At 37.1% G+C, this 26460-nt stretch overlaps 1 protein-coding gene across 2 annotated transcripts in view; it reads left to right on the top strand.

Moving 5' to 3' along the window:
• RIT2 (Ras like without CAAX 2) overlaps positions 1-26460 on the top strand; it is a 378415-nt gene that overhangs the window by 121798 nt on the left and 230157 nt on the right. For both annotated transcript variants that reach the window (XM_007081804.3, XM_015537413.2), the window contains exon 3: positions 12666-12739. In XM_007081804.3, coding sequence (XP_007081866.1) covers positions 12666-12739 — 74 coding nt within the window. The remainder of the gene's footprint in view (positions 1-12665; positions 12740-26460) is intronic.

Below are 26460 nucleotides of genomic sequence, written 5' to 3'. Positions count from 1 at the left end.
CAGGGTATATTTCCCAAAGCAGTGTCTGCCATGAACAACAAAACTGGGGCAGTTGTAAGCTAAAGGTGCATACATATTCATGAGGGGGTTTGTGTGATGGGGATTTCAGCATGGACTTGGGGCGAAAGTCCTCTTAGGTGATAGAATCCAGGTCAAAGTCATGAGGAACCAGCAGGGTTCAATTCTGTCTTCAGTTAGTCTGGTATTTGAGTGTTCAAAGGGGTTTAAAACCTACAAAGATAACTTAAGAATGTGTGCCTGGTCAGTCTTTACTTTGGAACCAGCACTGGGAATTTGACCACTATTACTGTTGCTGATATGATTAGGCTAATCTCCTGGCCTGATGGTGGCTTTTTGTTCTTCCATTCTTTTGCTCTCTTAAAATCATTATCTACTGGATTCTATTCTTTTTTATATTCCAGGAAGTTCTGCAAGAAATGTGCTTTGGACAACTGGTACTGGTCAGGCATATATCACAAGAGGGCCTGGGGCCTAAAGTGATTTATATGTCAAGAAAGCTACCCCTTATCTTTTCCCAGAGACCCCTAACTCTCTACTTATATTACCTTAAACAATATGAACAATTAGAGAATAGGAATGGGATATTTTATCCCATTTTACGCTTGAGCTCAAAACATTCCCTTTTAAAAACACTTTTAAAAATATAATACATTTACAGGAAAACATAAAAAGTATTGAAATTTTACAAAGTAAATATCCAAATAATATTCACTCTGGATAAGAAATTATTTTCCAATAAATATATCTTAGTGTAGATGTTTAGTTTTCTATTTTATATAAATAGAAACATGTCTAGCTGTTTCAAAACAGATTATTAGATTCAGGCTTGTTGTATGCTGTGGCTATCTACATTTCAAACAAAAAGAATCCTCTGTATGAGTAAACTAGAATTTATTTGCATATTATACTACTGATGAAGTCTGGGTTTTTTGCAGTTTAGAGATAGTATGAATAATACTGTTGTAAACATACTCATTCATGGCTTTTGTGCACTTGTGTAATTGCACATGGGCATGTATTCCTGATGAATGAAATTGCTTATAACAAACTGCCCCAAATCTGATTAAAAATAAAATGTATTTGTCCCTCATACACCGCTGTTAGTTGGAATGTCTTATCTTCAGATTGGTATATATCTTCTTAAACCAGTGGGTATCTCAGGGCATAACCTCATGGTGATGGGAGAATCAAAGGAGCATGAGCTCCACTGCATGTGTGTGTTTCCATGCCTCGACTCACATCACATCTATTAGCATTCCATTGGCCAAAGTAAGTCACATGATCAAGCCTAAAACCAGTGAGTAAGTACACTCCACCCACTATAAGGTCATGGTAAGGGTGTACAGATATACTATCTGTACAGAGAAGAATGGAGACCAACAATCTATCTAAGATGTAAGTTATAGGTATGATGAGCTTTGGTAGACAGTCCCAAGTAATTTTCTGTTTATGTATCACCTGTAGTAGATGATCATTCTCCTTGGCTCCACCCGTTCACTATTTGGTATTGTCTGTTTTTTAAACCTGCTCTTCTATTTTGACATTTGCATCATGTAGTGATTTTTAAGTGTATGTATTTTGAGAAAGTGTGCATGTGAGTGGGGGAGGAGCAGAGAGAGAGGTAGAGAGAGAGTCCCAAGCAGGCTCTCTGCTGTCAGCACAGAGACTGGCATGGGGCTTACTCCCATGAACTGTGAGATCATGAACTGAGACGAAATCAAGAATCAGGCACTTAAAGCATTAGAGACTGTTAAAAACTGAGAACAAACTGAGGGTTGATGGGGGGTGGGAGGGAGGGCAGGGTGGGTGATGGGTATTGAGGAGGGCACCTTTTGGGATGAGCACTGGGTGTTGTATGGAAACCAATTTGACAGTAAATTTCATATATTAAAAAAAAAAAATTTTTATAATGAAAGAAAAAAAAAAAAAAAAAAAGAATCAGGCACTTAACAGACTGAACCAATTAGGTTCCCTGGCATTATATAGTTGCTTTTTTACTGATTATTAATATGTTTGTACAGCTTTAAATTTATCAACCATCTGAATGGTGTTTACTTTACATTTACTAAAATTGGAACATTTTAAAATTTAAAGTTGAATTTAAAAATTTTAAATTGGAAGGTTAGCATGGTCCTAAGCAAATTTGGGAAGCATCTATTTTTTTACCCTATTATCTCCTCAATACCTGGTGTCAATATCAATGCCCCCTCACCCCAAGAAAGAGGAAGAGACTTCATACATTTTGATACTAATCTCTCCACCTAGGATACTCTTTTCTTTCCTTACCCTTCTGAGTGAGATAACTTTAAGATAGCCCAAAGGTCAGCTGTCCTATGAAGTCTTGGCCTATTTACCAACCTCCAACTTTAAGTGGATTTTGTTATTCTTCTGTTGTGCCCTCATTTAATGACAAGGACAATATATTACTGAACTTTGTATCCCTAGTACCTAGTATCTATAAGTGGATAAGTGAAAAATTTTCTAAAATAGCATGCTTTTTACAAGTTGTGTGATAATAGGCAAATGACATAACTTCTAATGACCTTAAACTTCTCATCTGTAATTGGACGTGAGAAGAGTTCTTCATAGCTATTACAAGATATAAATGACATAATGAATGTAAAATATTTATATATTTATGAAGCAAGCACAATTTCAGTGCTTAATGAATGATAGTAATAAATGTTATTACTTAAAACAAAGAACCTCAATATCTTGCCCACCTTTTATTGGAGAAGATTGCCTCTTTCTGAGTGACTTGTAGAAATTCATTATACATTCTGGATATGAGTCTTTCTTGACACATATACTTTATTCCACACTAGGGCTTACATTTGCCGTCTCTTCATAGAGCCTGTGATAAACTGATCTGTTTTAGTGTACTCAGTTTTAACAAATGTATTCTAATTTGTCAATGTTTTATTTTATAGTTAGTGTTCATATAAGTTTTTGAGAGGTCTTATTATTCCAAACCATGAAGGTGTTCTCTTACATTATCTCCTAGAAGTTTTGTTTTGTTTTGCATATTTATACCTACAATCCAACTAGAATTGATTTCTGTGTATATTGTAAGATAGCAATCGGCTTCCATTATCTTCGATATTTATACCTATTCAATGGTGCTACTTGTTGAAAATACTTTCTTTTCAATATTTTCTACTTTTCTACTGCTCTGAAATGCCATTTGTTTCCTTAAAGTGTTCGTTTGTGTGTGCATTTTCATTTTGTCGGCTTATTTTTCTATGTGCCAAAATCACCTTGTTCTAATTGCTGTAGATTAACACTAAATTGTGATCTACAGCTTATGTTCTTTTTTGAGATTCTCAGATATTTTTGTCCATTTTAATTTCCATATTTACTTCAAATCAGTTGGTGAATCTAGTCACATTTGCCCACCACCTAAGTCTGTTTGGTATGTATTTATAGATCAATTAGGGGAAAGCAGGCCTCATCAAAATATTTAATCTACCAATACATAATTAGGACCTATGCTTCTACTTAGGTCATCTTTAATTTTTCTCCTGTCCTACAACTTCCTAAGTAGAAGTCTTGCAAAACTTTTGCAAGATTTATTCTTTGAGATTTGATATTTTTGACAGTATGTTAATACAATAATTTCATTTATTCTATTTGCTGATTGTGTATAAAAATGATTTTTTTTCCTGTATTGACCTTGTTGCCAGAAAACTTACTAAATTGATTTATTCAATCTACAAATTTATCTGTAGAGTCTTTGAAATATTCTATATACCCAACAGACATTTTTCTATGAATGGTGACATTTTCCCTTTTTGAGTTTCTTTTTTTTTTTTTTTTTTTTACATATTTTTGTCTAGCTGAACAGGTGGAACCACCAGCATAAAGTAAATAAAAGTATTTATAATCACTATTCTCATTGTGTATCCAGTCTCAGAGTGAATGGTTTTAATATTTGTCCAGTGATCATAAAGTTTGCTTTTTGTTTAGCCACTTATTACTAAAGATAAAGCAATCTGCTTTGATGCCTAGTTTGCTAAAAAGTTTTTGAGGTTTTGGAATTCCTTATACATTAGAAGATATCGATAGGTCTATTTTTTTCATTTGAAATAATTATAAATTCAAATGGCACTGTAAGATATAGATCCTGTCCCCTTCCCCAGTTCCCCTCAATGGTAGCACTTCTCAAACCGTAGTACAACATCACAATCAAGATACAGATATATTCAAGATACAGAACATTTTCATGACTACAATGATCCTTTATGTAGACTTTGAAAACAACACCCACTCCCTCCATAATGCCTGGCAACCATTAATCTGTCATCCATATCTATAATTGAGTCACTTCAAGAGTATTATAAAAATGGAATCCTAGAATATGGAAACTTTGTGGATTAGCTTGTTTCAATTAGCATAATTCTGGTGGAGATTCATCTAGGCTATTGCATGTATCAACCTTACATTCCTTTTTTTTATTGTTGAATAATCTATGATATGGATGTACCACAGATTGTGTAACTATTGAAGGGTATTTAACATGTTTCACATTTTTGGCTATTATGAATAAAGCTACTACAAACGGGAAAAAAATAGTGTGTCTTTATGTGAACATAAGTCTTCATTTCTCTGTAATAAATCCAAGACTACAATTGCTGCTTTACATATTACATGTGGAAAATAAATACATGTGTAATAGATTTTTAAAAATATACACTGTAAAATTTTATTTTATGAGTTTCCACATTCATGTTTCCACATTCTTACCAGCATTAAGGGTTGTCATTAAAAAAAAATTTTTTTAACATTTCTTCAATTTTGAGAGACAAAGGTAGAGCATGAGTGGGGAGGGGCAGAGAGAGAGAGGGAGACACAGAATCTGAAGTAGGCTTCAGGCTCTGAGCTGTCAGCACAGAGCCTGATGCAGGGCTTGAACCCAGGAACCATGAGATCATGACCTGATCCAAAGTAGGACACTTAACCGACTGAGCCACCCAGGCACCCCAGTTGTCACTTTTTTCAAAGCCATTCTGATAGGTATGTAGTAATAGTTCATTGTGATTTTAATTTGCACTTACCTAAGGCTAGTAATTTTTTTCTTTTTTCAACAAAATGAAAGGGACTTCTATTTCCATTATCTTCTGGTAGTATCTCCAGAATGAATTGGATTCTATCCTGAAACATCTAAGACACTGGTCTGTGGAGTCTTATCTTCCAATTATATTCACATTTGGGAGTCATTCACTTGGTATTCATTTTTCTTTTCCACCATCAGTGTCACTGTGTCCTAGTACCTCTAATTTGAATTCCAAATTTTTAAAAACTTTCTCTAATTTACCCACTTTGGTTTGGATTCTTATTTCAATATTAGAGCTATTGGTCATTTTCCCCACATTATTGTATCAGGACCAACTATTTAATTTTCTGGATCCAGTGGAAGAAATGCAGACTTCTTATTCTAAAATTTGAGAATTACAAACAGTGATAGTAGAGCATCAAACAAAGCATGGATTCTTGTAAGCGTAGAGTACTGTGTGACTGAACAGGTGGCATGCCCATGATGCCAGCTAAAGCTAATGATGTTGAACATGTTTTATGTGCTTATTTGCCATCTGTGTATCATATTTCATGGAATGTCTAGTCATGTCTTTTTTTTCCACTTTCTAAATGGATTGTTCTTAAGATTTGAGAGTTCTTTGTATATGCTAAATAGTAGTCCTTGGTCAGATATCAGGTTTGCAAATATTTTCTCCTATTCTAGCTTCTCTTTTTATCTTCTTAATGGGGTCTTTTATAGAGCAAAAGCTGTTTTAAAATTTTGAAGTCTAATTTATAAACTTTTCCTTTTATGGACTTTGTGTGTCAGGTCTAAGATTTTTCCTGGCCTTGGATCTTGAAGATTTTTCCTATGTGTCTTCTAAAAGTTTGATAGTTTTATGTTCAAGCTTCTGATCCATTTTAGATTGATTTTTCTATAAAATGTGATCCTGAGTTAGAGGTTTGCTTGTTTTTACCAATGTAAAATTTTTCCTATGCCATTTGTTGAAAAGGCTCTCTTTTCTTCACTAAATTACTTTTGCACTTTTGTCAAAATGTAGTTACACTTTTGAATGTTTATTTCTGAGTTCTCTGTTCCGTTTTATTGAGCTATGTGTCAATACTATGTAGTCTTGATTACTATAGCTATACAGTAAGCCATGAATTCAGGAAACCTGATTTTTCCTACTTTGCTTTCTAAAAATGTTTTAGTTTTTCTAGTTTTTTTTTTTGTTCTTCTCATAAAAAACTTTTAAATATGGTGCCCATATCCACACATACATATGAGTGTTCCAAAATTTTGATAGGCATTGTGTTGTCTTTACACCAATTTGTGGAGAATCAACATCTTTACAATGTTGAGTCCTCTAAGCCATGAAAATGATATGCTTTTGCCTTTAGATTTTTAAGTTTCATTCATCAGTGTTAAGGGCTTTTAGCATATAAAGCCTGCATATGTTTTGTTTAAACCTCAGTATTTAATTTTTTGAAGTGTTCTAAATTGGTTCACTGTTAGATCCATTATAGTCTAAATGTTTTCCGTCTTGCTAGGCTGCACTTGGTTTCTCCTGGGCTTTTTTGTTTTGTCTGTACCCATTAGTGTTTCCAGGCTGCCATCTTCTTCAGTTTCAAATTTGTGAGGCAAAAAGAAAACCTAGAGAACTCACTACACGGCTATTCCTTGGATCTCAGAGTTCCTAGCCAGGCTGCCTTTTCCTCCCCAACTTTCAGAGTCATCTTAAGCTTGTTCTATGTACAGTTTTCATGGTTTTATTTTATGTAGCAGGAGGCATAGGGAAAAGTACATCTATTTCATCTTCCCAGAAACCACAGTCTTGGTTTAAAACAAAACTCTGCCACTAGATGTGGCTCATATTGTATCTGAGCTCCAAAAGCTCCTTGGAACCCTTCTGGAGGTGTCCATTGAGGGAAGGTGAAGAACTGGCAGAACTATGGGACTCCCACAACTGATCTAACCATAAAAGTTAGTTTTTTCTGTGAAGAGATAATCTGTATTAAAACACATTCTATCTTAAAATACTCTGGGACACAACCATTTTACAGATCATGGCCATAGGATTATGCAGTCATTCATCATGATTATGGTAAATGGGGGAAAGAAAGGTAGAACAAGATGTCATCATTTCTTTCTGAAGGAACTAAGGAGAGGAGAACATCTACTCTTTTCTTTTCCTCACCCCCAAAACAAGAAATGAGGCAGAGACAAAGGACTTGAAGCACTCAGTGTCAGTGCCTGTAGCTCAACCCCGTTACCTCTCATTTCTGTTTAGCAGAAGAGAGCCAAGGAATCAGGTTTCTCAAGAACCCCTCTATCTGGCTGAAAAGAAAGTGTTAGAAGGCTCTAACATTGAAAGGATGTGGATGTCCTGAAATAGTTTCTGTTCATGACAGTTTTGGGAAAGAACATTGATTTTGCTGCTCTTGCCAAGCTGCTGCAGGTCTACTCACTAATGATGACTATTAACTCTTTTAAAGACCTATCTGTTGGCTTATCCTTGCTATGAGAAGCCATTGTTTAGAATGGCCTCTCTCAGTAATGGCCATCTGCAGGTGCAAATCTCCAGGTAGTGTCTGTTATTCCAAAGGAAGCACTACAGCTTGTACCACCTCGATAGGTTTGCTGTGGAAAATCTACCTGAGGACCCTATAGAATGTATATGGTTGTCCTCTTGGCATTGAACTTCCCAGAGCAGTGACATTGGGCATTTTCCTGGGAGCAGCAGGGAAATGTTGATTGGTATGAACTACCACACTAAAATCTGTCTATAGGAAAGATTTCAATTGCTGTGTAACTCAGATATCATCACCCCTTACTCTTCCCAGACCTAAATAAACTTGGCTTACTCCTCAATTTTAAAGCATGATAAAAAGTCTAAACTCTGCCCTATAATTCCCGTGTATTTCCAGGATTTACTTTTTAATGACACCCCTTTCTTCAGCTCTTATTTCCATGGTGGGGAAGTATGTTCTCATAAACTTTTAGTCTTCTCTGAAGCTAAGTTCAGCCAGTTTTCAAAACCATTTTCAAATCCAGCAAGCTTATATACCCTTATTAGATTTCACTGAATATTTATATTCAAGAGGATGGGCTGTGCTAGAATCAATGCAATTCCCTTTCTTTCTTGGCCTCTCACCAGTCCTCCCCCTTCCAAACTCTGTTTTCTATCTGTTACTTTTGAGGATTGACTTCAGCTCAACTTGAGCTCCTCTGGGTGTCTTCTGCTGTCTTCCTAAATAAGTACATTTCAAATGTTTCTAATTTAACACTCATTATAATACAGTTGAATTACCTGTTTATTTTCATGTATTCTCCCAAGATTATAAACTATGTGGATAGAAATCAGCTGTCTTTTTCAACATGGTAGATTCTGTGCCTATCAGAATATGTAGCACAGATTACACACTCAAGCACATATCGATGTCATTATTGATAAATATATTGATATATTAGATTTGTATCAGTACTGGTTTAGTTTCTCTTTCTGCTCAAGAGAAAATTTCTAGTACACTGTGTTCTAAGATGCTTCTGCTTTATACACATATAAACACACAATTAAGATGATTTGCTTAAGTAATTGAGAAAGTTCTTATAAATTATCTGAACCTGAACCTTCATGTTGTATTTTTTTAATTGGGTTAATGATTAATATCTTAGAGATGTATACTACCTCAGAGTTAGAGAAACATATCTTCAGTGTAAGGCCAGTTATTACACATTTCAGGTTTTCAGGCAAACCATGTAAGAATTTTTCAAGTATCTCAAGATTTTCAAAAAAGTCTTCTAGTGAGGGGCACCTGGGTGACTCAGTTGGTTGAACATCCAACTCTTGATTTCATCTCAAGTCATGATCCCAGGGTCCTGGAATCAAGCCCCCTATCAGGTCCTGTGCTGAGCATAGAGCCTGCTTAAGATTCCCTCCCTTTCTCTCACTCTGCCTCTCTTTCTCTGCCTCTCTCTCCCCCTCACCCCTGCTCACGCTGTCTCTGTCTCTCTCTCTCAAATAAAGTCCTCTAGTGAAAATTCAACAATAACCTAATATTTTCTCAGTTACATATTGTGGTTTTAATATATCCAAATTTTGCATTTACAACTAACATCTTAAAGGTATTTGAATATATTCTGCAAAAGAATTAAATAAATTTTTGTATAGATTATTCAGAACATCTTAATGTTTTTTAATTATAGACTTTATATTTTGGAAGATTATTTTTAAACATATACTACCAAATTGTCTGATTTATTAGTTGGGTTGGCGGGGGGTGGGGAAGTGGAGTGGGGAAAATGACCACATGGGTAAATAGAAATGGCAGAAGTAGAAGTGATTTAGTTTTAATATAATTTAAACTTAAAGCAATATAGTTACTATATAACATGGCTTGGGTTTAAATTGTGGTCTTTTTTTCTTCCTTACTTCCTCTTTCTTTTCTATTTTTTCTCTCTCTCATGCTCTCTCTTTCTCTCTTTCTCTCCCTCCCTCTCTCTTTCCTTTTTAAGGCACCATTGTTATATTCCACTTTAGTTGATCCTTCTAGAACACCTGTGCATTGACTAGTATGTACTATTAACTCCATATTACAAGTAAGATTAAATGGTTGGCCAATAATAACAGCAGTATTTAGTGATGGATGTGAGGCTTTATACAGGCTTTTGGTGGCTTCTGCCTGTAAAATTTTAGAGAAGGAAAGTGAAGAAGACCCATCCTAAGAGAAGCAATGGTGTCCAATCAATCATCAGTGTTTTCAAATGAATTTTAAAGTGGTATTTTAAGGTAGAATTTTAGAATTTAAGGTGGAATTTTAGAGATACCTCTAAGAATGTGGCTCCACTGTGCTTTTCAGTACAAATAATACAGCAGGCAGTTACTATTATTTCTGCCTGATAAAGCTTTGCATATATACATTTGGCCTCTTGCTTTAGAAGATAAATGAACTCACTTCAGGGCTGCATCTATAGGCAGATGATTGAAATTCAGGGAGGTGTTTATATGCATTCAAGAGAGAATTTCTGTCACTGCATTTCTACATGGGAGGTCTCAAAGGGAGTGGATGGATGGAAACAGGAGGGAAGATTGTTTATTGGAAGGAAATGAAAGGGATTAGTTTCTATGGAGGCCAGGGAGGTGACCTAGATTCACAACACTGGAATGTGTACTGTGATAGACACTTCTTAAAAGAGAGAAAGAAATCTTGGATAGAAGGCCTGACTTAATTTCCAGCCAATTCACATCAAGTCTCTTTGAAGGGGTTTTGTGATCCCAAGAGAAGCTTTTATTTGATATATGTTTCATGTGCTTGGTTTATCTAGGGCTCAGATAATCACACAGAGCAGTTCTTGTCTGGATTACTCAGCATGCTCCTGGCCTCAGCAGGCTCTTTTTGGGGCCTTTGAGTTTAAATAAACAAACATGAAATCTGAAAGACTCACATATGATTCTTAGGTCACAACATCCTTTCAGAGTAGCTATTCTTATTTCCCTATGAAATTGAAAAACAACCCTATGCATTAAAAAAAATATCCACACGATTTCTCATGTGTAAAAGGCAGATCAGTGAAAATACAAAGAGCAGTGGAGTAGAAAATAGAAAGACTGTGTGGTTGCTCATATATTGAATGGTGTCACAGAATGGTCAGTAGTTGCTGAAACCACACCTGATTGATCAGCCTGCAGATTATACTTCCCACAATTTTCTTTCTGGAGCACAGTCATAAGGTATGACTTTTCCTTGAAGAGGTAGGCTTATGTGCCTCTAAGTCTTTGGATCTTAACATCCCATTGCATATATGTATGTCTTCCACTGTGATTGTTTAAGTTCTTGAGAGTAGAGACCAGGATCGTGTGTGTGCATGTGTTTGTACATCTTCGCATCTCCAGCACCTAGCAAAAACTTAGTTTTGGGGAGGTTCTCAGTACTGTGTGTTTAAAAAGTGCCTCCTTGGTTGACCATTACTATTTTCTAAACCAGAAGGTTCCGAAAATCATATGTGGTTCAAAGTCAACAGTATGAATAATTGTTGAAATTGTGCCAAAATTCAATGCTGTCCTAAATGCTGTTATTAGTGATTCTGTTTGTTCTTTACTTAAAATATAAATGGTGGATGGGGCACCTGGGTGGCTCAGTCATTTAAGCATCTGACTTTGCCTCAGGTCATGATCTCACAGTTTGTGAGTTTGAGTCCTGCGTCAGCTATGCTGGCAGCACAGAGCCTGCTTGGGTTTCTCTATCTCTCTCTCTCAAATAAAGAAAGAAACATTTAAAAAAGAAAGAAATTGGGTGGTGGGGAAGTCATTAAACCCAAAGCAAATAGAAGGAAGGAAATACTAAAGATTAGAAGAGAGGTAAATAGAGAATACGGGGGGAAAAAAAAAGGAGAAAATAAATTATACTGTTACTTCTTTAAAAAGATGAACAAAATTGACAAACTTTTAGCTATATTAACTAAGAGTTTACTCAAATAAGAAATTGAAATAGGGAACTTAGTACCAAACTTACAGAAACAACAACAACAAAAAAATCAGAATTGTATGCAGAAGAATGAATACCCTTACCAAACATATTGAACAAAACAACAACAAACTGAAAATGGATCAATAACGTATAGGCAAAAAGCTAAAATTATAGAACACTTAGAAGAAAACATAGAGTTAAATATTCATTACCTTGAATTTTAGAATAGATACTTAGAACACCAAAAACATGAACAATAAAGAAAATTATACTTCATAAAGATTAGAAACTTTGCATCAAATGCCATTGTTAATAAATTTTAAAAACCTACAGAATAGGAAAAAAATATTTACAAATCATTTATAAGTGTTTAGAATCCAGAGTATATAGGCATGTATAAGTTAACAAGTACACAAACATATTAAAACTTCTTACAATTTTTGGTGTACAATTCTTTACCTTCTTGGTTAAGTTTATTCCTAAGTATTTTATTCCTTTTTGTGCTATTATAAATGGAAACATTTTGTTTTCTTTTTAGATTGTTTATCATCAGTGTATAGAAACACAACTGTATTTTCGTGTTTTTGTATCCTGTAACTGCTGAATTTATTAGAAGTTCCAAAAGTCCTCCCTTCCCCTAGCCCCATGGAATCTTTAGAGCTTTCTATTTATAAAATCATGCTATCTGTAAATAGAATATTCTACTGCTTCTCTTCCAATTTGGATGATTTTTATTTATTTTTCTTACCTCATTGCTCTGGCTAGGACTTTAGAACTATGTTAATTAGAAGTGATTAAAGTAGACATACTTGCCTTGTTTCTGATCTTAGAGGAAAAGCTTTCAGTCTTACATTGAATAGGATGTTGCGATGCGAATATGCAGTGCATGATGAAGAACAGACTGATAAATGTGTTTCACAATTTGTTCTGTAGGTAATATGACCAAGGTACCTCAAATCATAATATTGTTCTAATGAAGGAGAAATAAAGCGGAAATTCTTTCCTATATTTTCCTGGGTTATCCTTCTCACTTTGTGTACTCAACTAGAATCTCTGATTCTTTTATTTAGTTAACCTATTTAGAAATTCTTGGTTATGAAATCTAAAAATCATGCCTTTCAGATTAATATATTTGAGTATAAATTCTGTCTTGTGTTTTTCAGAAGATGCTTATAAGACCCAGGTTAGAATTGACAATGAGCCAGCTTATTTGGACATTTTGGACACTGCTGGTCAGGTAGGTAATTTTCATAGCTTTCTCTAATCTTTGAGTCCAGTTTAGGCTTTAATCTCAAATCCATTTATCACAAAGAAGAGTTTAACAATTCAAACGGGACAAGAACAAATTCACAATAGCGATGGGGGATTAAATAAGAAAAGAATTGGAAGGGAAATGTGACTCTTGGCCAAAAGAATATTTCAACATTCCCATAATGTTTTAAATATAAAAATATAAATGTAGATGTAATATTGCCATCTAAGATGATAAAATTAGTTTATTCCTCAGATGTATGTAAAACTTGTCTTAGGCCCTAATATGATGATAATTTTTATTAGAAAAATGTACTGAGGTAAAAAAGGAAGATCTGCTCAGCAAATATACTCATGGAACCAAGGCTAGAGACAGGCAGAATGGGTGACATAAGCAAGATGCATCACAATCTAATGCATCAATTTACAGATGTGTAGATAAGAACAAGGACAAAAACTTCTTTGGTTTAAAAGATACATAAGAAAACAGAAAGGTGGCAAATCAAACAATGATTAGAAAAAAATAAGCAAAATATAACCAACCTTAAAGTGGGCATACCTGTATTAATAACAGACAGAACAGATTTTATTGCAAAAAAGCATTAATAAGGTGTGAAAGTGTCCTTTTGTAACGGAAGAATAATCAAAGATAATTTCTGGTCTATATTCAAGACAAATGTGAATCCAAAACACATAAATCCAAAAGCATGTATAATGGGAAACTTTAATGCACCTCCGTGAGTACGTGCTATGTCAAAAAGTAGTGCAGTTGTAGATTTGAGAACTCATTTAGCTGAAACAGCATGTTGCAGTCGATGTGTGAGTAGGCATTCTTTTCACATAAGTTTTTACACATTTTATTGATGTCTAATACAATTGCACAAAATGTAGTCTGAGATTATTTGATAGATATCTAATTTTGCTTTGTGACTTAGAATGTGATAAACTTTTGGGATATGTTTAAGCTAGTGACTACCTCTCCAGTGGGAAGGGGAGAGCGACAAAGTGGACTTCAACTCTTTTATGTAAAGAGCCATGTTTCACAGAGTTCTGATTAAATATAAGAAAATATTAATAGTTGAGAGCCTGGATCATAGGTTCACAGATCCTCATTATGTTATTTTCCTTTTGTACTTAAAGGATTTATATGTTTAAATGTTCTATTTCATCTCTTTGATATAACTATTTAAAAACACTACATTAACTGGTACATTGGTATATGCCCCTGGCAATACGTGGTCTGTCTCTATATTTATGAGATTTATTAAGACTATTCGAAGTCCATATATTAGCAAACTCATTTGTTCTGAGGGATATTAGGACAATGGGCTTATGGCAGAAGAGGAGGGCTGAAGCCATTGGGGCTATTTAGATTGGGGAAATTATTTCAGTTACTTGAAAGAGCTGCATTATCCAAGGGAAAATATACTTCTTTTCAGGGGAACTTTAAGCCTAATTACAAGAAGATTGAGTAGGTTAAATGTCATTCAATGTAATAAAGTATTTTTTAACATCATGTTATCAAGATCACTAGCATACAGTATATACAGTGTGCTCTTGGTTTGGGGGGTAGATTCCCGTGATTCATCACTTACATACAACATCCAGTTGTCATTGCAACAAGTGCCCTCCTCAATGCCCATCACCCATTTTCCCCTCTCCTCCACCACCCCCCCCCCCATCAACCTTCAGTTTGTTTTCTGTATTTAAGTGTCTCTTATGTTTACCTCCCTCCCTCTCTGTTTATAACTAGTTTTCCCCTTCCTTTTCCCCATGGTCTTCTGTTAAGTTTCTCAATTTCCACATATGAGTGCAAAAATAGGATATCTGTCTTTATCTGACTGACTTATTTCACTTAGCATAATACCCTCCAGTTCCATCCACATTGCTGCAAATGACAGGATTTCATTCTTAGTGCCAACTAATATTCCATTGTATATATAAACCACATCTTCTTTATCCACCCATCAGTTGATGAACGCTTGGGCTCTTTCCATAATTTGGCTATTGTTGAAAGTGCTGCCATAAACATTGCCCCTACGAATCAGCACTCCTGTATCCTTTGGATAAATTCCTAGTAGTGCTATTGCTGGGTCATAGGGTAGTTCTATTTTTAGTTTTTTGAGGAACCTCCATACTGTTTTCCAGAGTGGCTGCACCAGTTTGCATTCCCACCAACAGTGCAAGAGGGTTCTCATTTCTCCACATCCTTGTCAGCATCCATTGTTTCCTGAGTTGTTAATTTTAACCACTCTGACTGGTGTGAGGTGGTATCTCAGTGTGGTTTTGATTTGTATTTCCCTGATGATAAATTATGTTGAGCATCTTTTCACATGTTTATTGGCCATCTGGATGTATTCTTTGGAGAAGTGTCTATTCATGTCTTCTTCCCATTTCTTCACTGGATTATTTGTTTTTTGGGTTTTGAGTTTGGTGAGTTCTTTATAGATTTCGGATACTAACACTTTTTCAGATATGTCATTTGCAAATATCTTTTCCCATTCCGTTGGTTGCCATTTAGTTTTGTTGATTGTTTCCTTTGCAGTGCAAAAGCCTTTATCTTGATGAGGTCCCAATAGTTCATTTAATATAATAAAGTATTTGTAACAACTGAAAACCTCCTCTGACAACAACAACAACAACAAGCTTCTTGGGAAATAGCCAACCTACCTCACTGAAAATAGTCAACTAGAATTATGCTTTGGTAGAAAGTGAAACCCTTTGTATTTTTTAAAAATTTTTTTTAATGTTTGTTTATTTTTGACAGAGAGAGAGAGAGAGAGACGGAGCATGAGCGGGGGAGGGGCAGAGAGAGAGGGAGACTCAGAATCTGAAACAGGCTCCAGGCTCTGAGCTGTCAGCACAGAGCCCGACACTGGGCTTGAACTCAGACCGTGAGATCATGATTAAGCCGAAGTCGGACGCTCAACCGACTGAGCCACCCAGGCACCCCACCCTTTGTATTTTTAATAGTCAGTCTACAAGAATGTATGAACACTTACCTGGTCACATTTGGTATTAATGTAATCATGGATAACTAGATGTTTTTCCTCTCCATTGGTGTAGGGTTGGCCATATTACACTGCCCAGGTCAATGCATTGTCAGCAGATGAATCAACCTGCTAGTTCTTGGTTGAGGTCTTAGGAGGCACTAAGGGTGCTTCTGCTATGCATGAAGAGAAGGCATGAGGCAGGTAACCCTTGGTTACAGGAAAATGAGGGAAACACATGGAACAGACCTAGACTCAAATCAAAGACTAGAGCAAAGCCCAGCTCACTCACAATCTGACGCACATCTCTTCTAGCCACCACACAAACTGATGAACTAGAAAACATCATGAATACTAGTAGCTTCAAGCTCCTAAGTTGAAGTAGCTTTGTCATGCAGCATTATTATGATAATAGCTGTCTGCAGCAAATTAAATGAGCCTTATTAGTTCAATATGCCTAGAGATGGAAACTATTACTTGTTTGTAGATGAAGTGGTGAGTGTGGAGAGAGAAATCTACACATATTGACTCCAGTGCTTTGTAATGCTGAGAGTCTATGCTCTGGAATCAATGAAAAACTTGTAAATAAACAATTTTTAAAATGTATATATCCTTATTTTTCTGAGCTAGCTTCAATTGCAGCCAATCATATTCAGAAATGCATCAGTCTCAAAAGACGATGACTTGTTGGCTTCCAAACTATTAATCTCTCACATGCAAGAGATAATCTATATAGTTGATTTAATGAAACTTATGCCACATAGGGAACAGTAGAGAACACCACTGAAACACATTTAATAATACCATCTTGTTTTCTTTTGTAAATATTCTTATTAAACATCTGTTGAAATGTATTACCGTTACAACAAACCCAGGAAATAGAAACGTTACTGTTGCCACCTAGAATTTGAGTAAAACCGTATACAAAGAAATGACTGTCCTTTTGGAGGCAATGTTGGTAGTAGGGCCAACTAAGTGTTTGTGTTTGAGCTGTACACATAGCCCTGCAGTACTTAAATAATTCCATGGAAGAATCATTGGCCATCACCAAACAGCATGTTAGAAAGGACTTTTACCTTAACCATTCTTCCAGTGCTTCAATTCTCAATGCTCCTGCCAAATGCTCATTAAGCTTATGTTTGACCAAGTCAGATGATTAGGTACTCTGTTTCTGGAAACAGACAAGAGATTTTAGGAAATTTTAATTATTTGAAAGTATTTTCTTACAATGAGATTACATTTTCCTCTCCGTACTTTCTACCTATGGGTCTCAGATCCCTTGAAAAAAAAATGGTTACTCATTTTATAAATGAAAAATTTAAGTCTTACAGAGGTTAAATGACTTAACTAAAATAATAGAGCAAGCCACTGAGCCAGCTATTACTTGATTCTATCTACACTCCTGTGCAAGCTATTTCTTACTTCACTCCTCTTATGGAATCCCTTTGTATGTATGAAGGTACTATCCTAGGTCAAGAAAATGCAGGATAGAATAGAATTTTGCTTCTGTTCTTAAAATGCTTAAGGTTTGGAGCAATGGGAGATGCTAAATTAAAAATTGCAACAAATTGTGATAAGCAGTATAGCAGAAGTGTAAAATTTTTGGTAATGAGTTATCTCTGATACATAAATTATTCTTTGTTCTGACCTAAATATAAAAAAATCAATAAAAATAGACTTAAATAACAATATTTACATTAATTTAGATGAAACTCTAACAAAGTAAGTTCAGTTTAATTATAAATGTATTGAATTATTCTCCTCATTAGAAATGATACAAATAATTGTCCTCCAAACACTTCAAATTATATATTTTTTGATGTGCTACATATCTAGTCACTGAAACTTCCTAGGAAGAGCAGAGAATTCCAATTTGGAATATGCAAGCTATGGTAAAACCATAAGCAAGTCCAGTGAATAAATGTTACTTTATGGGGAAGGAGGAAGTTGGGAGAGGGTGCTTTAAATGAAAGTCCATTGTTAAAAAGCAAGAATTCAGAGTGATGATAGTTTGCCATTGGCTGAGTTGCAGGGTTAGTCAATTTCTTCTAGAAGATTCAATGTATATATTTTCTTGTTGAGGCCTATAATTAATAATTCTTTCCTGTTGACACTTGTGTTGGGGTGTATAATGGACAGTTCTTCATGTAACTGATATGGTAACTTTTAGCCCTCTGACACTACTTTAGTGAGGATTCTCTTTAATTTTCACATTTCCTGCTTTGATCAAGACCTTTCTCTAGAAGCATCACTGATCAAAAGTCAGTTTTTCTACCACACTAGTGATTTTGTCCTTCAGTGCCAGGAAGGACCTTTCCTGGTTGTCATGTTCTACATCAAAGGGCAAATACATAAGCAGTTGGAAACCACTTATGGCCACATTTGGGTGACTAGGTAGGTAAAGAGGGAAAATTCTCAGACATATTTCTTCTATAGTCCATATTTATCAAGATTGTAAACATTGAAGATCATCTCCTTATTAGGTACATCATTTTTACAAAGGTTTTACGGGCACCAAATACAAAACTTAAGAACAAAAGAAATACAATACAGAACAAAAGAAATAGCAAGTCCAAATTGTCTGGTGGTTCTAAACTGGGACCATAGATCTGAAAGTAGCCAACTGAAAATATTTATTGACATTTATTCCAACTTAAGGGAGAAAAATTCTCCTTATGGAGGCAAACATACAGTCATGTATGCCTTCTGGAAGTCCCAGTTTAAAGCAGGCACTTAAAACAAAATAGTAAATACTGCAAGAGCACACTGAAAGAATTAACCAAGTGCATTTGGAAAGATAGAGTGCAGGTATAAACATGAGGCAATAGCTAATGGACTCTTTACAAGAATGGCAAAACTTCAAGGATATATTAAACTAATATCTAAAAAATGCTTTTGGAGACCAATGTTATCCAATAATATACCCTATAAGTTTGCAAATTCAGAGATCATGAAATTGAATAAAAATCCAGCCAGATAATAGTGCATATGAAAGAGTTTTGTGAATTCTGAGCCTTGTAACCCTTCAGAAAAAGCAAGTAAAAAATTAAATTGTCACAAGGTCATGATGATGCTTTCTGAAAGCTCATAATCGGGGGGAAAGTTTCCCCTTTCTCAAGGACTTGGGAAATGTGGACCAGGGCATTTTCTTTCCATAAAAGATATATTAGAAGAAAACAGCGAAGAAAAGGTCTGGTCTGGACATCTTGGAAAAGCTGTCTCCTCAGATGTTTTCTTTTTCAGTGCTGGGAAATGTTTATTTTCAGGTCACCAGATGGTGTGTAGGTCGAGTCAGAGTTTGGTGCTTTCTTTAGATGGGCCACATGAATCCAAGAGTCTATTCCTTGGAATTTGACAGTACAAGGATAAGTTAGCAATACCTGATAAGGACATTTCTAGTGAGGTTGAAAGGAGTCTGTCTGGAGGGGTCTTTTTCAATAGACAAGATCTCCAAATTGCAAGGTATTATGCTTAAAGTCCTCCCCCAGGAGTGCACTGTGAAAAGATTGCCCTGCTAAAGCATGGTTATTCTTAACAGAAGCAATTAGACCTTTACAGTGTTTAAGTATATCTTCTTTTATTAACTGTGGGTCAGAGAAGTCAGGGGCCATGTACATTGGACATCTTGTGACTATCTCAAAGTGTGAGAGTCTGAGTTTCAAAGAGAGTGACTCTGAGATTTAGAAGGACTAAAGGAAGTGCTTTGGGCCAAGGTATTTAGAGGAGCTCTACAGATTTTATCAGTGGAGTCTTAGTAGCATCAATACTACATTTGACTCTGGATTGAGGATGATAAGCACAATGAAAGTGTTATAAAACCAGCCAACAACACAGACTTGTCAAAGCACATGACCATTAAAATGGATTCCCTGATCACTATAAAGTTTAAAAGGGATTTCTCAAGTAGGGTTTATCTTTTCTAACAGAATTTCAGTCACAGAAGAAGCAGTGGCCTGTATATAAGGGAAATTTTCAGTCCAGTGAAAAATGCATATGAGCCATGACTAAAACCTATGAATAATCCATGAGATGGGGGGAAACTATCTAGCCCATTTGTCTGAGCAGGATTTCCTGCATTATAATTTAAACAGGTGGGACAAGTGAGGTAGGGAATTTTTGTGGCCTTATTAATATTTTTATACCAATATTGGTTCATGAATTCTCTTAATGTATCAGTAGGCTAATGGTTTAATGACAATGGTATAGTGGTAAGTAGTGAGAATTTTGGAATTTCTCATAGTACCAAATTGCTACTTGGCCCAAACCAGAGTTCTCCCTTTTTATTGAATGAGCACTTACTAGGTTGTCAATATTGTATTTCTTTCCTGGGTCCAATTTCTGAGTATCTTTGGGCAATTTTTCCAAATATCATTTGGGAGAACATCTTTTTCAACTACAACTGAGGTTTGGCTATTAATTTCCTTGAAAGCAGTGTTTTTGGTAGAAATAACAGTGGTTAGGATTAGGGTTTTCTTTGGTCTCCAGAGAGTTGAATTTGGAATGCCTAGGAACCTTAATAACCAGAGCATCCAGCAAAAGTATGGTATCTAGTAAATCTTGGATAAAGGATCCATTTTTAACTTTTCCACACTGGAGGTAAGAAAACATTAATGTTTCCTAGCATCCCAAAGTCAGGAGCTATCCTAAAGGCATAGGGACTAGGGGTATAAACGTTTGCAGTTTTACAGTTGGTGAATATACAAGGATGGTTAAAGGGGATCCCATGACTTCTTCAGTAGCCTTAACTAAAAGGGGAGTGGTAGGAATGGTTCTGAGGCAAGAAGGATATCCTTGGGCTACAGTACCCTATGGGTTAATAATGGTCTGTATGTTTTGGGGTGGGTATTCCAATGGCATTCATTCCCTTTCTTCACATACAAAGAGGAAAAGGGGAAATTGATAATTAGGATGTCTGAGGGAGCTTTATTAGACTTTAAAGTCCCAAAAGTTAGATCTTCTGGATCCATATAATAGGATTAGGTATGTCATTTCTTTTAGTAAAGCATACAGAGGTTGAGCCATAAGGGAGAAGCTGGGAATCTAATTTTGAAAGTAGCTAGCCACTCCAAGAAAACCTCATAATTGGCACTTACTTAGTTTTAGGTTTTGGGAAGTTCAGGATGCTATAAAGCCAACCTGGGTCCAAATGTAGTTCTTGTTCTGAGGTCAGGTTCCATAAGTATTGAATCTGAGTTTAGCAAACTGTAATTTTGGGGGTATCTCGTGTCTCTTTAAGGCCAAAAATTATAATAGATAGATGCTGCCTTTCACTGAAGAGGTTTCAGGACAGCAAAGAGAATAAAATCATCTACTTACTGTAACAAAATAGAGTGTGCAGAAAACTTATCATCCAAATCAGCTTTTAAGGTGTGTGAAAAGTAAGGAGACTCTGTAAAATTCTGGGGCATTACTGTCCAAGTGCATTTCTGTTCTTTCCAAGTGAAGCAAAAAGATAGTGGCTATCTTTATCAACCTGAATAATAAAATTCACTGTATAAGTCAATTACATAAAAATTCACTTTTAGTGGAAATGGATTCTGGTAGCAAATGGGGAGGAGGTGTTAGGTAGGAACAACAAGGTGCCAAGGGATAACAACATTAGTTATTTCTTGGTGGTCCTGGACAAATCTTCATCCATCGCTGTTCGGTTTTCTCATAAGTAAAAGAATGGGTATTATAGCCACTAGTGCAGGGGATAATGAGCTCCTGCACCTTGTAATCTTCTATTATGGGCTTGATGCCTTGAAGAGTTTCTTTATTTATGGGGTATTAATTCTGGAAAGAGGGTTTTGAGGGGTCTATCTGAATCTTGATGGAAGGTGCACCATGGATTCTGCCAATATCAGTTAAAGATCTTGCCCATATAGAGGATGATAGCTGAACCAATAAGGACAAATGATTAGTATCCCCAGACTCAGCTAAAGTGTTGTCAGATTGAGCAAGTAAAAGATGTTGAAAAGTCATTTAATTCACCTGGTTGGTTTGATTACTATTGTCAAATTCTAGAATTATTTCCTCCTTTTGAGAGAAAGGAATTGTAGCATATTTTTGTAAGAACTCTCTACCCCCCCCCCAAGGTAGAGGGGTAGAGGAACTAAGGACAAAAGAGTGTTTATCTCTCAAAGGGCCTAGGTGATGGACATAGGTTCAGAGACAGGAACCTGTTGAGATTGACTAGATACCCCCATTATTGAAACTCTATTAGTACTCCTAGGCAGGAGTTACTTTTAAACAGTGGGGTTGAGCCCTGAGAATGTAGCTCTGGTGTCAGTAAAGACAGAAATTCTTTTCTGGAGAGTGGTTTCTTTGATCCAATTAAGAGGGAGGATTGGGAAGAGCCCTGTAGTTCCTCAGAACCCCTTATTGAGACTTAGGGGGCATAAGAAAGGCTGGCTAGAAGGCTGAAGGTGCCTGAATCTCTTAAGATGGTAGCAATCTTTTTTCTAACATCCTGGCTCTTGGCAATAACAGTAGAAGCAAGGAGGTTTTTGGTTTTGTGTAGGGGCCTTCATTTGCCAAAGTTGAAAATTAAGAATTTTAGAGGCGTCTCTCTCAGGTGACTTACCTAGGGTTCAAGTGAGCTGGTTTGCCAAGTTAACTAATTATGGAGTGGACATAGTTTTCCATTCCATTCTGGTCCCTTAACTAAAAAATATCATGGTTCAGCCCATTAACAAAGTTAAATACTACTTGAGTGGATTCAATGTCTAAGAAAGACCAGAATTATTGTTAAAGACAATTTAATGTTGATTATAATAGTAATAAGCAGGTTCATGAGGATTTTGTGTGCAAGTCTGAATTTTGTTTTAATCAATTTAGGAATGGCTACTGTAATTGCTCAGTGGAGATACCCAGGGAGTGTTCTAGCATTTTGTCAAAAATTAGGGGTCAGTTTCTCTAAATCCCTCTAAAACATTTCAAAATGTTACTATCAGAGGTGTGTGGGTGGCTCAGTTGGTTAAGCATCTGACTCTTGGTTTTGGCTCAGGTCATGATCTCACAGGTTGTGAGTTCAAGCCCCACTATCCATACTGAGCCTCCTTGGGATTCTCTTTCTTCCTCTCTTTCTGTCCCTTGCTCCCATCTCTCAAAATATATAAACTTTAAAAAAATGTTCCCATCAGGCTACTTTGACCAATGTTTGGCCAACTTAGATGTAAATCCGAGAAACCAAGTTGGTAAGTTTGAATAATTATGACAAATTCTTAGCAAACCTATGGGAACCTCCTAAGTCATTTTAGGAAATTCTGCATGGCTAACAATTCAGCTTTAGTCCAAGGAACAGAATAAATTTGGGGTTTATTTGAATCATCAGAAGACTTAAATTTAACGGGGCAGGTTTTAATATGTTGGGGAGGAAGGAGGCGAAGGGGAAGAGATTCAGACAATAAGGGAAGTTTGGCAAGAGAATGAGAATGGTAAAACAGAGCTATAGAGGAGGTGGACCCAGTGTAGATGGGGAGGGTGATGTCATGGAAGGTGGGTCCTCAGCAAAAGGTGGCTGCCATGTGTTCTGAGACAAGGAAGATGGGGAAGAAAAAAGCCTCAGAATCCTTTTTGTTGTTCTTGAATTGTTTGCTTCCCTCAGTCTAGCAACTGGATTTTTCACAGGGCAATTTTCACAGGGCTGATGATGTTTGGAAGTTTCAAAATACCAATCAAAATAAACATCCAATCCACTGACAATTTAGAGCCATGCTGTCCAACTCAGTTTTGAGAAAAGTAACCTTGGGCAGATCAAAAGTTCTCCATAATAGCAATTGATGTTCTAAGTTACTTTTGGTTGGGTTGGTCCATTTAGTGAGAAATGCAGATAAAGGGGCACCTGAATGTGTCAGTTGGGTAAGTGTCTGAGTCTTGATTTGTGTTCAGGTCATCATCTCATGGTTCCTGAGATTGAGCCCCATGTCAGGCTCTGTGCTGACAGCATGGAGCCTGCTTGGGATTCTCTCTCTCTTTCTCTCTCTCTCTCTCAATCCCTCCCTCCCTCTGTTCCTCCTCCTCCTCCTCCTCTTCTTTTTTTTTTTTTTTTTTTTTTTCTTCTTCTTCTTCTTCTTCTTCTTCTTCTTCTTCTTCTTCTTCTTCTTCTTCTTCCTCTCTCCTCCCTCTCTCTCTCCTCCCTCTTTCTCCCCTCCCTCTCTCTCCCCTCCCTCCCTCTCTCTCCCCTCCCTCCCTCTCTCTCCCCTCCCTCCCTCTCTCTCCCCTCTCTCCTGTCTCTCTCTCCCCTCTCTCCTGTCTCTCTCTCCCCTCTCTCCTGTCTCTCTCTCCCCTCTCTCCTGTCTCTCTCTCCCCTCTCTCCTGTCTCTCTCTCCCCTCTCTCCTGTCTCTCTCTCCCCTCTCTCCTGTCTCTCTCTCCCCTCTCTCCTGTCTCTCTCTCCCCTCTCTCCTGTCTCTCTCTCCCCTCTCTCCTGTCTCTCTCTCCTGTCTCTCTCTCCTGTCTCTCTCTCCTGTCTCTCTCTCCTGTCTCTCTCTCCTGTCTCTCTCTCCTCCCTCCCTCTCCTGTCTCTCTCTCCTCCCTCCCTCTCCTCCCTCCCTCTCCTCCCTCCCTCTCCTCCCTCCCTCTCCCTCCTCCCTCCCTCTCCCTCCTCCCTCCCTCTCCCTCCTCCCTCTCTCTCCCCCCTCCCCCTCTCTCCCCCCTCCCCCTCTCTCCCCCCTCCCCCCCTCTCCCCCCTCCCCCCCTCCCCCCCTCTCCCCCCTCCCCCCCTCTCCCCCCTCCCCCTCTCCCCCTCCCCCTCTCCCCCCTCCCCCTCTCCCCTCCCCCTGTCTCCCCTGTCTGTCTCTCTCTCTCTCTCTCCCCTGTCTCTCTCTCCCCTGTCTCTCTCGTGTCTCTCTCTCTCTCTCTCTCGTGTCTCTCTCTCTCTCTCTCTCTCTCTCTCTCGTGTCTGTCTCTCTCTCTCTCTCTCTCTCTCTCGTGTCTGTCTCTCTCTCTCTCTCTCTCTCTCTCGTGTCTGTCTCTCTCTCTCTCTCTCTCTCTCTCGTGTCTGTCTCTCTCTCTCTCTCTCTCTCTCTCGTGTCTGTCTCTCTCTCTCTCTCTCTCTCTCTCTCGTGTCTCTCTCTCTCTCTCTCTCTCTCGTGTCTCTCTCTCTCTCTCTCTCTCGTGTCTCTCTCTCTCTCTCTCTCTCTCTCTCTCTCGTCTCTGTCTCTCTTCTTTCTCTCAAAAATAAACAAATTTTAAAAACAGAAATACATATTAAGAGGAAATGCCTATAATATTTAAACAAAAACCTGGTTAGGGTCCCAGAATGGGGGAGGCAGCACACTCAAAGCGTTTTGATGATTGGGATCATATTTCTTAGAGGGTTTCTCTAGAGAGAAAGAGAGAGAAAGAGAAATCCTAAACTGCACAGTTTCAACAGGACAAGCCCAGCCCCAAAGGAATTGAACAAAAGACTAGCATAGTTCCAACAGGAAAGATCTAGTCCCAAACAGGAGTCAGGACCAAAGGCAAAAGGAGTGTTCTCAGAAAAGATAAAGCCTTAAAACAGATCCTGACTAACATCTGGAGAGGTCAAAACACAGAGTGGAGCTCAAAATCCAGGAGAAAACTTAACTTCAAACTGCAGGGTTGGTAAGAAACCAGGGAGTTCAATCAGCTCTGTGGGTATCAGCACCTGTTTGCTAACTAGTTTCAGTTATTGGGGGTCATCTCTGGATACCACTTCTTATCATCAAATAACATTTACCTTCAAAATAAAAAAAAAGTTATTTTACCATCAGAGATGAATTTTTTCAGTAATAGCAGATAATAGCAGTCAGGACATGCAAGCTATAGCAAAACCATAGACAAGTCCAACAAATGTTATTTTTATGGAGAAGGATGAAGCTGAGAGGGATTGTTTTGAATGCAAATTGATTGCAGAAAAGCAAGAGTTCAGGGTGGTGATGGTTTCTCATGGGCTGAGTTGCAGAGATAGTTGATTTCTCGTAGAAGATTCAATGTACATCTTCCCCTATTGAGGCCTATAATTGACAATTCTTTCCTGTTGATGATTCCTCCATTGGGGTCTAGAATTGGCAATTTTTCATGTAATTGACATTGGTGGTATGACATCCCCTTCTAGCTTCCTGACTGCACTTGAGTAAAGTTTCCCTTTAATTTTTATGTAAACTAGAAATAAACCTTTATCTTAAGGGTTTGCCATAATAGTCAGAAACACATGAAGAAAAAGTAAAAGAAAAAATTTTAAATACATTCAAAAATATAGACAGAAGAAAAAATATAGGCAGAGATTAAAATACAAACTGATATTAACAGTATCAGCATTAAGAGAATAGTTCAGTTCTAAATATGACAAAAGAGAGCATGTTTACAACCAGACTTGTGTCCTGAATTGATAAATCTCGATCATACACTTTGATTTTTGGGAAAACAGGCTTATGTCATGGTGAATGATTATGTTGGCTCTGAGACAATTCACTATTAACAGTTCTACAAACAGGATGGTCCTAAATCCTAATTTTCCAAGGGCATTCCTAGTTAGTACTTGGTATAGATGAATCAATGCTTGTTAATTTTTTTTTTAGCATTGCTATTCCTTCAAAAATGCTCTGTTTGCATTATAATTTATATATTCATCCGAACTATAAACTATTAGCTTTCTTCTCCAGTAAAGTGGCTCTAAAAGGTGACTGTAAAACACCTGTAGGGAGGTAGGTGGAGGATGGGGGAAATAGGGGATGGGGATTAAAGACTACATTTACCATGATGGGGGGGGGG

Source organism: Panthera tigris, chromosome D3, assembly GCF_018350195.1.
Source record: "Panthera tigris isolate Pti1 chromosome D3, P.tigris_Pti1_mat1.1, whole genome shotgun sequence".
Taxonomy (NCBI): domain Eukaryota; kingdom Metazoa; phylum Chordata; class Mammalia; order Carnivora; family Felidae; genus Panthera; species Panthera tigris.
Note: the sequence above shows the minus strand (reverse complement) of the source record. Positions and strands in the feature narration are given on the sequence as shown.